This window comes from Elephas maximus, chromosome 17 (assembly GCF_024166365.1).
Source record: "Elephas maximus indicus isolate mEleMax1 chromosome 17, mEleMax1 primary haplotype, whole genome shotgun sequence".
Classification (NCBI taxonomy): domain Eukaryota; kingdom Metazoa; phylum Chordata; class Mammalia; order Proboscidea; family Elephantidae; genus Elephas; species Elephas maximus.
The window spans coordinates 88,206,309-88,221,830 of NC_064835.1; the positions used below are offsets into that span (position 1 = coordinate 88,206,309).

The window sequence follows — 15,522 nt, forward strand, 5'->3', positions numbered from 1 at the left end:
CACAGGGACCATTCTGTGTGTTACTGGTCAGCTTCCTCTGGGCCCCTCAGCAGATTCCAAACTTTATCACTCTTCTGTGCCACCAAACCTCTACATCTCTGCAGACAAGAGTTTCCCTTCTCTGTCTGATTGCCACCCCTCCCACACAAACCTAGGTACATCTGCAGTTCTCACTTTCTTCCCTTCCACCTGACCCGTCTTCCCCAGTACAGGACCTTTCCTTCTGCAGTTGGCCCTGCTTACCCCTATACTTGGAGGTTTTTAATCTTTGCTGGCTCTTTCTCCTCAGCAAATAAATGCACTCATGTGTCTCCTGTCTTAAAACCACCCACATCTCCCTCTAGCTCCTGCTGCATCTCTAAGCTCCCCATCCCCTGGTTCTCGCTCACTCTTTGTCTGAATCCAGCCCATCTTTGGACGCTTGTTGGATTCTTCAGAGCTAGGACTGTAGTTGGGAGTTGTCACCTGAAACTGCAAACATTCAGGCCCCTTGGGATGGAAAAGGCCAGAACATTCTAGAAGGAGGCAGCCCAGGTCCAGACAGTCTCAAGATTTCAGAAGGTGTCTTAGTCATCTAGTGCTGCTATAACAGAAATAACCACAAGTGGGTGGCTTTAACAAACAAATTTATTTTCCCACAGTTTAGGAGGCTAGAAGTCTGAATTCAAGGCACTGGCTCTAAGGGAAGGCTTTCTCTGCCTGTCGGCTCTGGGGGAAGGTCCCTGTCTCTTCAGCTTGTTTCCTGGTTCTTTGGAGATCTCCATGTGGCTTGGCATCTATCTTCCCCCATCTCTGCTTTTTCACTTGCTTGTTTAATCTCTTTAATATCTCAAAAGAGATTAATTTAGGACACACTCTTCACTAATACTATCTCATTAACATAACAAAGAAAACATATTGCCAAATGGGATTGTGACCTCTGGCATAGTAGGATTTACAGCAGGTATTTTTGGGGGATATGATTTAATCCATAACGCGCTCCTTTGCTTAAAATCCTTCAGATTTTTATCCTCAGGTTAAAATTCAGACAGCCCAGCTTGGTGTTCGAGGGCTTTGTGCCAACTTTGCCTTCTCCCAGTGTCCCCTGAAGGCTCCATGCTCCAGCCATATTTTGTAACCTTGCACCCACCTAAACTCGAGGAAAATTTCTCCACATCCGTTTCCTCTTCCTAGAGAGGCCTCTCTCCCGTCTCCTCTTCTTTACCTGGTTAATCCCTTCTCACCCTCAATACGAGGCTCAGACAGGGGCATCTCCTCTTCCAAGGAACCTCCTAGCATGCCAGCCCTGAGCATTGGCTCCCTTTGCTGACCCCGTGGGCTGTGGGCCTCTGAGCCCCGGAGCTGTGACTTCACTGTCTGAGTCCTTGGAGCCTGGCATGGAGCAAGTGCTTAGTGAGTTCACACGTGGGGTGGTTCCTTTTGGAGGACAGATTTCTCAAAGGATGGAGAACGGCACAAGGTGTTATAGTAGCAGATTCTAAAAAAGATGGCTCAGGTGGCCTGGGAGACCCCGCAGCAGAATTTGAAATGTGGATTGGAAATGGGACCAGTGAAGACACAGGTGGGAAGCACCTCGAGGCTTTACCCAGAGCTCTTGTGTCACTTCAGGTTTTGAAAGATAGGAAAAATAGAAGGGCGCACCACCAAGGCAAGCAGACAGGCAGTATGGACCAGTGATAGTGCTCCTGGGAAATGCTGAGGACAGAAGGCAGCTTCTGGTGGGTCCTGTGTGAAGCTGTTTCCTGCTGACAGTGAAAGGTTAACACTGACGAGGGGACGACAGGATGTGGCTCCTGCCCCCTCTGTCAGGGAGAATGATTTTTCATCTGGAAGCAGATGTTGGCCAGGGATACCTGAAGCCTGAGGTGCTGGAGGAGGGTGTGTGAAAGCTCCCCACTGTGCAAAATGAGTTTGAAGCCGCCTTATTTTTGACGGGTTAACTGGAGTAGTACTCTGGAGAGGGCTGGAGGGTACGTGTGTCTGGTTTTGCATAGGGCATTTGATAGAAACTGTCTTCACGTCCTGTGGGTAAGGTGAAGAAATGATGGCTGACCAGGAACGGGTTACCCAGTAAGCAAGGTATGTACGGGCTCACTTGTGCTTACTTACTAATCCCAGTGCACGGTTTTACCTGTTTTTCATCACATCAAAGACGTGGTGAAAACCACATGAAATGTGCACTAGAGATGAATAAGTAAATACAAGTGAGCCGGTGCGTACCTTGCTTGCTGGTTAATCTGCTCCTGGGGCTGAGTAATGGGATGGAAGAATTAGGTGATTAGGAGGTGTGATGACCATCAGAGTCAGTGGGGTACGGGGGACAAGGCTGTGGCCACCAGGGCTCCATCTTCACGAGGAAAGGGCTGGCCAGGCAGAACTAGCGTCGTCTTAAATGAGGGTATTAACAGAACAATGGTCAGATTCACAGATCACAGGAATACAACAGACAGCAAAGTGAAGATCCGGAAAGATCTCAGCAGAGCACACTGATGGGCTGAGTTGGAAGAGAGACCCAGCTGCGCAATGAAGAGCCGGATCTGGGAAATGGAACGTGACAGCAAGACGTGTGAAAGGAAGACTCGGGATTCAATCTGTTCACTGCGAAGTGTCACAGGGCTGCCAAGAAAATGAGCATCAGCTCAGCTCTGCGTGTCACACTTGAAGGGGAACTTGGCAGTCGCCTGGGCCTTCGGAGCACCCAACACAAAGTGGCAAGAAGATTTTGGAAGATGGAACAGTGTGGCGGTTGCGCCTGGAGAAGGGGTGGCCATGGGCAGCCTGGCAGCTTCCAAGTGTACAGAGAGCCGTACCAGTTGGGGGCTTCCTGCTGGAGCCCCCATAGTGCAGAACCCTGGTGCGCTGGGTGGAAGCCGTAGAAGGGCTGATTCTGCCATAATGTGGGAACAGCTGGCTTACAGTTAAAGTCAACCGCCCCCCCCCACAAAAAAAAAGAAACCAAAAAAATGGACTGAGCTATTTGGCAGATACGGCTCTTCCTTTGCTGAAGTGAACATTTTGTTTGGGGTATGACAAAGGGAGTTGAATGGACCATTATGTGGACATCAGACTCCGTGACTTTGAAGGCATTTTCCAAGCCTACGGTTGTGTGATTTGAGCACATATCAAAAAGGAAGAGAGAAGAAGGATAAAAACTGAGCTATGATTGTCCACATGGACTCTAACTATTGACCAAGTAAACATCTGTTGCCATCGAGTCGATTCCAATCGTAGCGGCCCTATAGGACAGGGTAGAACTGCCCCACAGGGTTTCTAAGACTGTAATCTTTATGGAAGCAGACTGCCACATCTTTCTCCCTTGGAGTAGCTGGTGGGTTTGAACCGCTGATCTTTCAGTTAGCAGCCACGCACTTACCCACTGTAGTCCCTTTTGTATTTGATTATGATACACAGGCAGGAAGTACGCATACCCTGGGTGCACCTTTATTGCACTTTACAAAGGAAACCATCACTGTCACCTCCACTAGATTATGGGGTAGAAGTCTCCTCAAGCCCCTGGGGCATTTCCCTCTGCAAGGAAAGCCCTTCACCAGTTCCCAGCGCATAGATCCATTTTGCCTGTTTTTGAACATTTGTATAAACGAAACTACGCAGCGTTCTCTCTCGTGTCTGGCTTTTGCCCAACATTTTGTTTGTCCCTTGCACTGTGGTCTGGCAGTTGACCCTGTGGCTGCGTTGCAGTCTAGGTGTGTGTTGTGGGAGTGGGCATACCCGTGCCCACCCTTCTGGGTGAGTGCCTGGATGACCAGGCATGTGAGCAGCTGGGGGGTTGCAGACTGTGGTGGCGGTGGGGGGGGGTCCCCCACCTTCTCAGCCAAGGTTCCAGGTTCCTCCTGCCTGGCTAGCCCACGCTAACATATGAGATAGAAGACTCCAAATGGAGGACGAGCAGGAGCAGCTGAGCATAGCAAGAGATGCAGGCCGGGCAGCCGCCCCGAGGCAGGGTGCTGGGACACATTTCCGAGGTGGAACAGGCCACTGTTGTTGCTTCCTGAGCTGCCCTAGAGAAACGGAAAAGGCAGCTCCTGCCTTTGGCCAGATGCCTGGTGGCCTTTTAGGGTAGTTTGGCTTTGGCAGGCCTAGTTCCCCAGGATCAGGGGGATCAGGAGTGAAGACAAGGGGCGTCAGGGGGTACGCTGACACGTGTCATCACCTGAAATCCTAGGTCCACACGGTCGGTGCCTTTGTCTTCCTGGGCACTCCTGGGGGGCCAGGTTGGGTCCTTTGTCTTCCTCGGCGCTCCTGGGGGGGGGGGCAAGGCTGGCCCTTTGCCTTCCTGGGTGCTCCTGGGGGGCCAGGTTGAGTCCTTGGTCTTCCTGGGTGCCCCTGGGGGGGCCAGGCTGGTCCTTTGCCTTCCTGGGCATTCCTGAGGGGCCAGGTTGGTCCTTTGTCTTCCTGGGTGCTCCTGGGGGGCCAGGTTGGGTCATTTGCCTTCCTGGGTGCTCCTGCAGGGCCAGGCTGGCCCTTTGCCTTCCTGGGCGCTCCTGGTGGGCCAGGTAGGGCTGCTTATACAGTTGGAGGGCTCCTACCCAGAATGGGAGCAGGGAAGCAGGGGGCCTGCACGTCACTCCCCAACGCCATGCTGTGCGATTGGAAAAGTCATTTTCCCCAGCACTTTGGCCTCCTCCTCAGTACCATTCCAGTGTCCTGGTCTTCCAGAGGCCCCGAGTTGGGGGGAGCAGGCTGGTGTGAGCACACAGGGCTGTGTTGCCTTATATGAGAGTGTCTCAGATGGCTAGAGTGCTGGAGCAGCTCTGAGTCCTCCTCCTCTGCCTGGTTTGGGTTGGGGAGGCCTAGGTGGGTGGGGTCAAGGCCACTTCAGGGGGAGGAAGAGCCCATTGTCAGCTGGACCCAGCTGCTGGCCTTCAGGCTGGGCGGGGGCTACCTAGGCCCCTCTGCCTGCCCCCTGCACAGTTTGGGCGGTGGTTTGGGCGAGTCTTGTTTTTCTCCTCTGCAGTGAAGTTCTCCCTCTGTGGAAAGTGATCCCACCCTCCCACCCCCTCTCCCTGTGTCCCAGTGGACGGAGAATGCGGGGGACTGCGCTGAAGAGGCTGGAGAAGCACTGGGATGAAAGGCAGTGGGCAGGAGGGGACAGCGAGCGGGGAGCCACATCCTCAGATGTGGGTTTCTTTTCATCCACCTCCCCCCTCGCTGCCTTTTCTTCATTTCTGGATCCCAGCCCTGCTCCTGTCCCGACCCACCCAGGCCCGCCTCTTCCCTCCCTCTCCTTCTGGAACCACCCCCAGCAGGCTCCCAGCACCCCAGGTTGGCCCCTCCGGCCCGACTGTTGGGCCTCCCGCCTGTTGGGCCTCCCGCCTGTTGGGCCTCCCGCCTGTTGGGCCTCCCGCCTGTTGGGCCTCAGGTTCGGAATTAACGAGCCCCAGATGCAGGACTTTGCCTACCCGCTCCTTGGCTGCCAGCGGGGGTGGGGGGGGGCGGGGGGGCGGGGGGGTGGGGGGGCGGGGGGGCGGGGGGGGTGGGGATCTACCTCCCACTGTGTCCCAGCCCAGCTGTTGTGGGAGGCTCCAGGGAACAGCTGGAAAGCAGGTCCTGGCTGACAAGGGGCGAAGGCCTAGCTGGAGAAACGGGGTGTGTGGTGGACGGGAAGGCCATGAGCATGAGGAGGAAAACTGAACAGAGTGGGGCCCTGTGGGTGAGGGGCGGGGGCCCGACCTGCACCCCCAGTGGGCCTGATTTGGAGGCAGTGAGGAGGGGAAGAGCGAGAATAGGAGACTCACGTTTTCTGTGCCACGGCCACTCAGCTGTGGTGTTCTGACTCAGGCCGCCTGGAAGCTACCCAGCCTCTCCCCGCCCTCTGCTTCAAGGGCTGGGGAAAGGCCCGGGGGTGTACCACGGTCTCTGAAGAAGGGAGGGCGCTGAGGGTACACAAGGTCAGGGAGGCCCCATGCTGGTTAACGTCAAGTCTTCCCGGTTGGTCAAGAAGGGGTGGGGATAATTTGTCCCTCCCTGGGGTTGCCAGATAAAATACAAATACTGCATGGGGCATACTTACACTAAAAAAAAATTATTCTTTATCTGAAATTCAAATTTAACTGGCTGTCCTGTATTTTTATTTGCTAAATCTGGTAACCCTATCTGTCCCTCCTGCTGAATTTCTTTTTATAGTCAAAGTTTCATTGGACTACAGCTTACAGACGGAATAGTGCACAAACCGTAAGCGTGGCTTGATGAACTTTTACAAGTTGAACGTACTCGAAACCCACTCCCTCCTCAAGAAGGGAACCATGGCCAGAACCTGCCCCACCAGGGTCACCAATATCCCGACTTCCAGTAGCCCAGATTTGCCTTTTTTGTACTTGTGTGAATGAATCATGCGCACGTTTCCTTCTGTGTCTGGCTTGTTTCACGTTTGTGAGGGTCATCCGTGTTGTTGGATATAGTTGCCCTTAGTATCGCATTGTATGGCTCTGGGCCAATTTGTTGATGCATTCTGTTGTTGATGGCCATTTGTGCCATTTCCGGGTTGTTATATGCTTACTGTGTTGTGACTGACCCAGCTTCCGTCTCTGTTAATACATATGGACCTAGGAAGGGCTGTTGCTGGGTCAGAAGGTAGTTTGGTGGTAGACGTCTCACCTTCCATGTCAGAGGTCTGGGTCTGATTCTCAGCCAGTGTGCCTAATGCCATCCACCACCCATCTGTCGGTGGAAGCTTGCGTGTTGCTATGATGTTTGCCTTAGTCATCTGGTGCTGCTGTAACAGAAATACGGCAAGTGGATGGCTTTAGCAAACAGAAGTTTATTCTCTCACTGTCGAGGAGGCTAGAAGTCCAAATTCAGGGCATCAGCTCCAGGGGAAGCCTTTCTCTGTCGGTTCTGGGGGAGGTCCTTGTCATCAACCTACCTCTGGTCTAGGAGCTTCTCAGTGCAGGAACCCTGGGTCCAAAGGACACACTGCTCCTGGCACTTCTTTCTTGGTGGTATGAGGTACCCCTGTCTCTCTCCTGGCTTCTCTCCTTTGTATCTCAAATGAGATTGGCTCAAGATACAGCCTAACCTTGTAGATTGAGTCCTGCCTCATTAACATAACTGCATCTAATCCCGCCTCATTAACATCATAGAGATAGGATTTATAACACAGGAAGATCACATCAGATGACAAAATGGTGGACAGTCACACAATACTAGGAATCATGGCCTAGCCAAATTGATGCACATTTTGGAGGGACACAGTTCAATCCATAACAGTGCTCAAGAGGTTTCAGAGGAGCTTTCGACTAAAACAGACTAGAAAGAAAGGCCTGTCCATCTGCTTCCGAAAGTCAGCCAACGATCAGCCACCCTGGGGGTCCTGTCCACAGTCAATCATGGAGATGGCACAGGACCCGGCAGTATTTGGTTCCATTGTGTGTGGGGTTGTCATGGGTCAGGGGCCCACTCAACCTCACAACATGTTTAGCTTTCTCGTGCCAGTTTTCCAGAGCAGCTGTGTGTGACAGCTCCAGTCCCCTCTACCATCAGCAGCACCCCTATTTCCCATCTTTTCCATGTTAGCCCTGCTGGTGTGTCGTGGGACTGCCTCCTGGCCTTTTTTTTTTAAAATATCAGAGCTCCTTGCTTCCTTGATTCCTGACTTTCCTGATTAACCAAAAAAAAAAAAAAAAATCCACTGCCATCAAGTCGATTCTGACTCATAGCTACCCTACAGGACAGAGTAGAACTGCCCCATAGAGTTTACAAGGAGCACCTGGTGGATTCAAACGGCCGCTCTTTTGGTTAGCAGCCATAGTTCTTAACCACTACACCACCAGGGTTTCCTTCCTGGTTAAGTACTATATAAAAAAAATTAAAAGGCCGCAGAGTTTCAGGCTGTAGTTTAGGACTTAGCAGCAGGAGGGGAAGCTTAAAACAAATAGGTGACTGCCACCCAACCTAAGACCCAGGCCAGTTCCTCAGCTTAGGGCTCCAGTCCCAGCCCGCCCACCCCATGGGAGCTTTGAGGGAGCCATTCCTGCCTCAGTTCCCCACCACCTGGGGGAAGAAGGATCCCATGGCCAACTCCACGCCATGTGAGGCCTGGCCAGCAGGAGGCTTCAGGGAACCCTCAGCACCGGCCAGGGCGTGACCGGGCCCAGTTCTGCCTGCTGTGAAGCCCTTCTTCCGCATCATTACTGAGGGTCTGCCACCAGCGTCTTGCTGTCCTGTTGTCTGGTCCTTCGGTCCCTTGTAGTGTCGTTGCGGGGTGGTGGCTGAGGTCACTGCTGGAGTCCCCCAGCAGTGAAGGCATTTCTCTTCTCAGAATCCAGTTCCAGCCCAAGTGTTTTCCATTGCCTTCCTTACTTTTCTTCCAGCTTCAAAACCTCCCCTTTGCATCCTCTGGGAGCGGCCTTCTGCAGGGATTAGAAGCTGGTGGTTATGGCACATTACAGTCCGTGCCGGCTGGGTGCTGACAGCTGCTGCCCACTGGGGGACAACAAGTGTCGAGGTGCAAGGGAAGTTGTAGCCCTCATTGTGGAGACATTCCATCCATTTCCTTACAAATGTCTGAGAGCTAACAGTAAGCCAGGCCCTTGCTGGGCTCTGAGGGTGAGCCTGGCAAAGGCCCAGGCCCTGGGAGGATGCTGTGCCAAGACTGTGACAGAGGAGTTGTCTTGATTGAATTGTGTCCCCCAAAAATGTGTGTCAGCTTGGCTAGTCCATGATGCCCAGTATTATGTGATTGTCTACTATTTTGTATCTGATGTGATTTTACGGTGTGTTGTAAATCCTACCTCTATGATGTTAATGAGGCAGGACTCAATCTACAAGGTTAGGTTGTGTTTTAAATCAATCTCTTTTGAGATATAAAAGAGAAGGGAGCAGAGAGACATGGGAACCTCATACCACCAAGAAACAAGAGCCAGGAGAATAGTGTATCCTTTGGACCCCAGGGTCCCAGTGCAGAGAAGCTCCTTGACTGGGGAAGATTGATGACAAGGACCTTCTCAAGAGCCAACAGAAAGAGAAAGCCTCCCCCTGGAGCCGATGCCCTGAATTTGGACTTCTAGTCTCCTAGACTGTGAGAGAATAAATTTCTGTTTGTTAAAGTCATCCACTTGTGGTATTTTTGTTATAGTAGCACTAGACAACTAAGACAGTAGTGAGAGGAAGCACCTTTGGAGCAGCGGTAGATGAGAGAGTGCTTCCCTTTGTGGGCTCTCGTCTCACTGTGCTCCCAGCCCTTTCCCCGTCACTCCCTCTAGCCTTTCCTTAGCCTCCGCCACCTCCAGCCCCATCTCTAGGTTTCTCCACTTCCTTCCTGTCTTTATTTTACTCACTCCAGCCCTCCAGGACCCAGGAAACTGAGAACCTGAAACATTAGCATCTGAGAAGCTGACCTGACGCCTTCACTCCTGAAGAAGAGAGGAGACAGTAGTTGATCCTGGGTAATCAGGATGATTTGGTGCCTAGACTCAGACCCAACTCAAGCTGACCAAAGCAAAAAGAGACTCCGTTGGCTCACACAGCTGACCGAACGGTCCAGAGGCTATAGCTTCAGGCTCAGGCAGCTCTGGGTTTTGTCAGGGCTCAGTCTCCACATTCCTGCCTGTTGCTTCATCCTCCAGGCTCTCCCCACAAGGAGGCAAAGACAGCACCAGCAGCTGTAGGACAATATCCTGCCAGATCAACAGCCCTGGTGGAAAGGACACCTTCCTGATGGTTCCAGCCGAAACTCGAAGGCCGCCCCTCAGTGGCTCAGGCGTGCCCGCCCTTGGAGCCTGGGTTTGGGTGGGGATCTCCCCAAAAGAAAATTACCAGATGCTGGTTGGAAAAAAAAAAAAAAAAGCTTGGCCTCAGCAGCCAGGTCACCCACCCACCTGTCTACACAGGCAGAAAGATTCTAATGCTGCAAGGAAAAGGCGAAGACCCATTAAACAGGGTTAAATATTCATGTGTCTGTTTATCCAAAGACACGTGTGTGTGGGAGAAGAGACATAAACAGCTGCATGGAGTCAGCTCTAACTCGCGGAGACCCCCGTGTATGTCAGAGTAGAACTGTGCTCCGTAGGGTTTTCAGTGGCTGGTTTCTCAGAAGTAGATCTCCAGGCCTTTCTTCTGATGCAGCGCCGAGTGGACTGGAGCCACCATCCTTCCAGCTAGTGGTCAAGCGCATTGACCATTGTACCATCCAGGTACTCCTAGGGGTATGTGTGTGTGTGTGTGTGTGTGTGTGTGTATAACCCATTGTACCATCCAGGTACTCCTAGGTGTGTGTGTGTATGTATATATATATAACCCATTGTGCCATCCAGGTACTCTTAGGTGTGTGTGTGTATATATAACCCATTGTGCCATCCAGCTACTCCTAGGGGTGTGTGTGTGTGTCTGTGTGTATAACCCATTGTGCCATCCAGGCACACCTAGGTGTGTGTGTGTCTGTGTGTGTGTATAACCCATTGTGCCATCCAGGTACTCCTAGGGGTGTGTGTGTGTGTGTGTGTGTGTGTATAACCCATTGTGCCATCCAGGTACTCCTAGGGGTGTGTGTGTGTGTGTGTGTGTATAACCCATTGTGCCATCCAGGCACTCCTAGGTGTGTGTGTGTCTGTGTGTGTGTGTGTATAACCCATTGTGCTATCCAGGTACTCCTAGGGGTGTGTGTGTGTATAACCCATTGTGCCATCCAGGCACTCCTAGGTTTGTGTGTGTGTGTGTGTGTGTATAAAACCCATTGTACCATCCAGGCACTCTTAGGTGTGTGTGTATAAAACCCATTGTACCATTCAGGTACTCCTAGGTGTGTGTGTGTATAACCCATTGTGCCATCCAGGTACTCCTAGGTGTGTGTGTGTGTGTGTGTAAAACCCATTGTACCATCCAGGTACTCCTAGGTGTGTGTGTGTGTGTATAAAACCCATTGTACCATCCAGGTACTCCTAGGTGTGTGTGTGTGTGTATAAAACCCATTGTGCCATCCAGGTACTCCTAGGTATGTGTGTGTGTGTGTGTATATAAAACCCATTGTGCCACCCAGGTACTCGTAGGTGTGTGTGTGTGTGTACAGAAAATCCGTTGTGCCATCTGGGTAGTCCTAGAAGTGTGTGTGTGTGTGTGTGTGTGTATAACCCATTTCAAGAGGTGGCATATGATCAGGAACTCTGATGGTACTGAAGGAAGAAGTCCAAGCGGCTCTGAAGGCATTGGTGAAAAACAAGACTCCAGGAATTGATGGAATATCAATTGAGATGTTTCAACAAATGGATACAGCGCTGGAGGTGCTCACTTGTCTATGCCAAGAAATATGGAAGACAGCTTCCTGGCCAACTGACTGGAAGAGATCCATATTTATGCCTATTCCCAAGAAAGGTGATCCAACTGAATGTGGAAATTACAGAACAATATCATTAACATCACACACAAGCAAAGTTTTGCTGAACATCATTCAGAAATGGCTGCAGCAGTATATTGACAGGGAACTGCCAGAAATTCAGGCTGGATTCAGAAGAGGACATGGAACCAGGGATATCATTGCTGATGTCAGGCAGATCCTGGCTGAAAGCAGAGAATACCAGAAGGATGTTTACCTAGGTTTCATTGATTATGTAAAGGCATTTGACTGTGTGGATCATAACAAATTATGGATAACATTGCAAAGAATGGGAATTCCAGAACACTTAATTGTGCTTATGAGCAAACTTTACATAGATCAAGAGGCAGTTGTTCGAACAGAACAAGGGGATGCTGATTGGTTTAAAGTCAGGAAAGGTGTGAGTCAGGGTTGTATTCTTTCACCATACCTATTCAATCTGTATGCTGAGCAAATAATCCAAGAAGCTGGACTATATGAAGAAGAATGGGGCATCAGGATTGGAGGAAGACTCATTAACAACCTGCGTTATGCAGATGACACAGCCTTGCTTGCTGAAAGTGAAGAGGACTTGAAGCACTTAGTAATGAAGATCAAAGACCACAGCCTTCAGTATGGATTACACCTCAACATAAAGAAAACAAAAATCCTCACAATTGGACCAATGAGCAACATCATGATAAATGGAGAAAAGATTAAAGTTGTCAAGGATTTCATTTTCCTTGGATCCACAATCAACAGCCATGGAAGCAGCAGTCAAGAAATCAAAAGACTCATTGCACTGGGTAAATCTGCTGCAAAGGACCTCCTTAAAGTGTTGAAGAGCAAAGATGTCACCTTGAAGACTAAGATGTGCCTGACCCAAGCCATGGTATTTTCAATTGCATCATAGGAATGTGAAAGCTGGACAATGAATAAGGAAGACTGAAGAAGAATTGATGCCTTTGAATTGTGGTGTTGGACTGCCAGAAGAAGGAATAAATCTGTCTTGGAAGAAGTACAACCAGAATGCTCCTTAGAAGCAAGGATGGTGAGACTGCGTCTTACATACTTGGACATGTTGTCGGGAGAGATCAGTCTCTGGAGAAGGACGTCATGCTTGGCAAAGTACAGGGTCAGTGGAAAAGAGGAAGACCCTCTACGAGGTGGATTGACACAGTGGCTGCAACAATGGGCTCCAGCATAACAACAATTGTAAGGATGGCGCAGGACTGGGCAGTGTTTCATTCTGTTGCGCGTGGGGTCGCTATGAGTCAGAACCGACTCAACGGCACTTAAAAACAACAATATATAACCCATTGTGCCATCCAGGTACTCCTAGGTATGTGTGTGTGTGTATGTATGTGTGTATATATACATATAACTCATTGTGCAATCTGGGTACTCCTAGATGTGTATGTGTGTGTGTATAAAACCCACTGTGCCATCCAGGTGCTCCTATGTGTGTGTGTGTGTATGAATGTATGTGTGTGTATATACGTATATAAAATCCATTGTGCCATCTGAGTACTACTAGATGTGTGTGTGTGTGCGCGTGTGTGTATAAAACCCATTGCCATGGAGTTGATTCTCATAATGATCCTATAGGACAGAGTGGAACTGCCCCATAGGATTTCCAAAGAGCAGCTGGTGGATTCGAACTGCTGACCTTTTGGTTGGCAGCCAGACGCTTAACGACTGCACCACCAGGGCTCCATGTGTATATGTATGTGCATATAAACAAAGATGCTAATTTGCTAATCTCTGAAATTTCAGTTTTGTTGTTTCCTTATGTTTTCACTTTCCTGTCATGAACATTTTACTGCTTTACATAATAAGTGATGACTGCTCTAAACCAAAGGAAAAGGTCCTCAGCAGGGGTCCGCAGGTGGAGGGGCAGTCTCTGCATGTACCCTGCTCCCTGCAGGAGCGCCTGGCCTTGATGTCTGTCTGTCCTCCCTCCTCGAAGATGGCTGCACTGCCTCAGTCTTCCTTGCTCCTCCTCTCTCACAGGCAGCTTCGAAGCCAGCTCAGCCTCGTGGTCATTGCCCAGATGCTGGGCCAACAAGAGACATTCCCTCTCTGGCAAGAGAAGACCCAGGTGAGTCTTGGCCATCAACGGGGCCAGCACATACCTGTGAGTGGGCGAACAGCTCACCCCACGGCCTGCGCACTCCTGGTGCCTTTCCCAAAGCTTAGGAGCCTGGGACCAGGAGAGCTAGGCTGTTTGGTTTGTTACTCACAGTCCTCCGTTCAGCAAATACTTCTGCATGCTGGCCTCTGAGCATGCCGCAGCGAGCTGGGAGCATTGGTTACTTTTCTATAACTAGAAAAACGATAAAAGTGAAGGAAAAAAACTTATTAAGTTGAAGTGTACTCTCCTGGTGTCCCTTCTGCCCTAGGGTTAGGCATTCTTTAGGCGGCAAGAGTGTTGGAGTTTGGTCTCCCTTCCCCATTCCTCCCTCCAAGAAGCTCCAACTACCTTGCAGCTGAGAGAACGTCACTTCGGTGGCCCAGAGGCAGCGTGGGTCACTGCCAGCCCAGGATGAATGTCAGGGAGATTGAGAATGCTTTCAACGCATTGCCCTCGAGTCAATTCTGAGTCATAGTGACCCTACAGGACAGAGTAGAACTGCCCCGTAAGGTTTCCAAGGAGCGCCTGGTCCAACTGCCGACTTTTTGGTTAGCAGCCAAGCTCTTAACCACTACACCACCAAGACTCAGAGATTGCTGTCACCTTCCCCGATACCTTCTGGGGTCTCAGAAGAGCTGCCAGGTAAAACTGAACACTGAGGCCCAGCGACATCAGAGGGGCAAGGCACTCCAGGGTACAAGGTTGTGCGTGTCTCGCTACTGCTTGGTGCCTGTGATCCCCCTCTGCCTGGGCTGCGGAGGGTTCCAGGGGAGAGGAGGACGTAGACTGGCTGAGCCTGAGATCCTGATTGTGACTACATGGAACAGGGAGAGAGCTCAGAAAGGTGAGCAGATTGGCTGGGTGTCAGCATGGGTTCAGCCTGCCCTTTGCCCTGGCTGCCCCATTGTCCTTGAATGCTTTCCCCCTAGGACTTACGGTGGCTGGAGCTTCTTGTCATTCAGATTCCAGCTGAAATGTCACCTCCTCAAGGAGGCCCCTCCTGACCTAGCAGCCCAAAGTGTCTATCTCCCGTCACTATCATCCTATTTTAAATTTTCCGTGGCTTCCACCGTCTGGTATTTTCTTGTTTGTTCAGTGTCTGTGTTCTTCACTCCAGCCCACCCCCCAGTAGAACACAAGCTCTTTAAGAGCAGGGACCCCGTCTTTTCTGTTCACTGCTGCCCCTGGCACCTAGCACATCTGTGGGGTGAATGAACACCAAGGGTGAGTTGTCGGGTTGCCCAGGGGAGAATGTACCCCAAGCCAACCAAGGGACAGGCAGAGGCCTTGGAGGGGCCAGTGAGGAACTATCCTGTACAAGGGTCACATGATGGAGAGCTTCTCAGCCATGAAGAGAGACCCGGAGTAGGGGCAGAGGAGGGGAGGGGCTGGAGACATGCAGAGAGGGGAGAAGACAGGCAGACTAGTGGGCAGCCGGTGTAACAGAAAGGCAGCCTGAGAGAGATTGTTAGCCAGAGGCAGGGACCCAGCCCAGCAGAGAGCAAAGCCCAGTGGCAGCAGCGTGGAGGGCAGAGGCCAGAGTCTCAGTAAGGAAAAAGGAGGGTGGGAAGCACGGGGTGGGTGGGGGTAACTCAGTGACTGGAAAGACAAGATGGCTCAGAGCGTCAGGGTCAGCTCAAGGTCTGGGGTTTTGATTTTTTCTGGGCCAGAGCCTGTGTGTAGGGGAGTTTGAGGGGCCGTGTTCCTGGTGGAGGCCACACAGGGGCAAGGGGAAGGACCACAGAGGAAGAACTGGGATGCTTGGGCCTGGAGAGGGAGCTGACAGGAAGGCGAGTAGTCTACCAGAGAGCTGACTGCAGAGGCTCTCAGCTGCCCCAAAGGAAGTGTGAAGGGCACTGCTGGGCACATGCTTGGGTGGAAGCCTGGGCATGACTGCACAGCCAGGCAGCGGGAAACAGGCCCACCCCTGCCTTTGTGATCCCCACCTCCAGGGCTTTTCCAGGACACGCATCCATCTCTGCCTGTGGGTCTGCTTCTCCGTCCAATTGTCCGTTAGACATTCACTGAGTACCTCCTCTGTGCCAGGTCAGGAGCTCAGCGCTGGTAACAGCTGTGAGGGGGC

General features: G+C 51.3%; 1 protein-coding gene across 1 annotated transcript in view; it reads left to right on the forward strand.

The window, feature by feature from the left end:
- The window catches only part of FAM178B (family with sequence similarity 178 member B), a 98,093-nt gene that overhangs the window by 59,993 nt on the left and 22,578 nt on the right, over positions 1-15,522 (forward strand). The window contains exon 12 of the mRNA XM_049856375.1: positions 13,319-13,406. Coding sequence (XP_049712332.1) covers positions 13,319-13,406 — 88 coding nt within the window. The remainder of the gene's footprint in view (positions 1-13,318; positions 13,407-15,522) is intronic.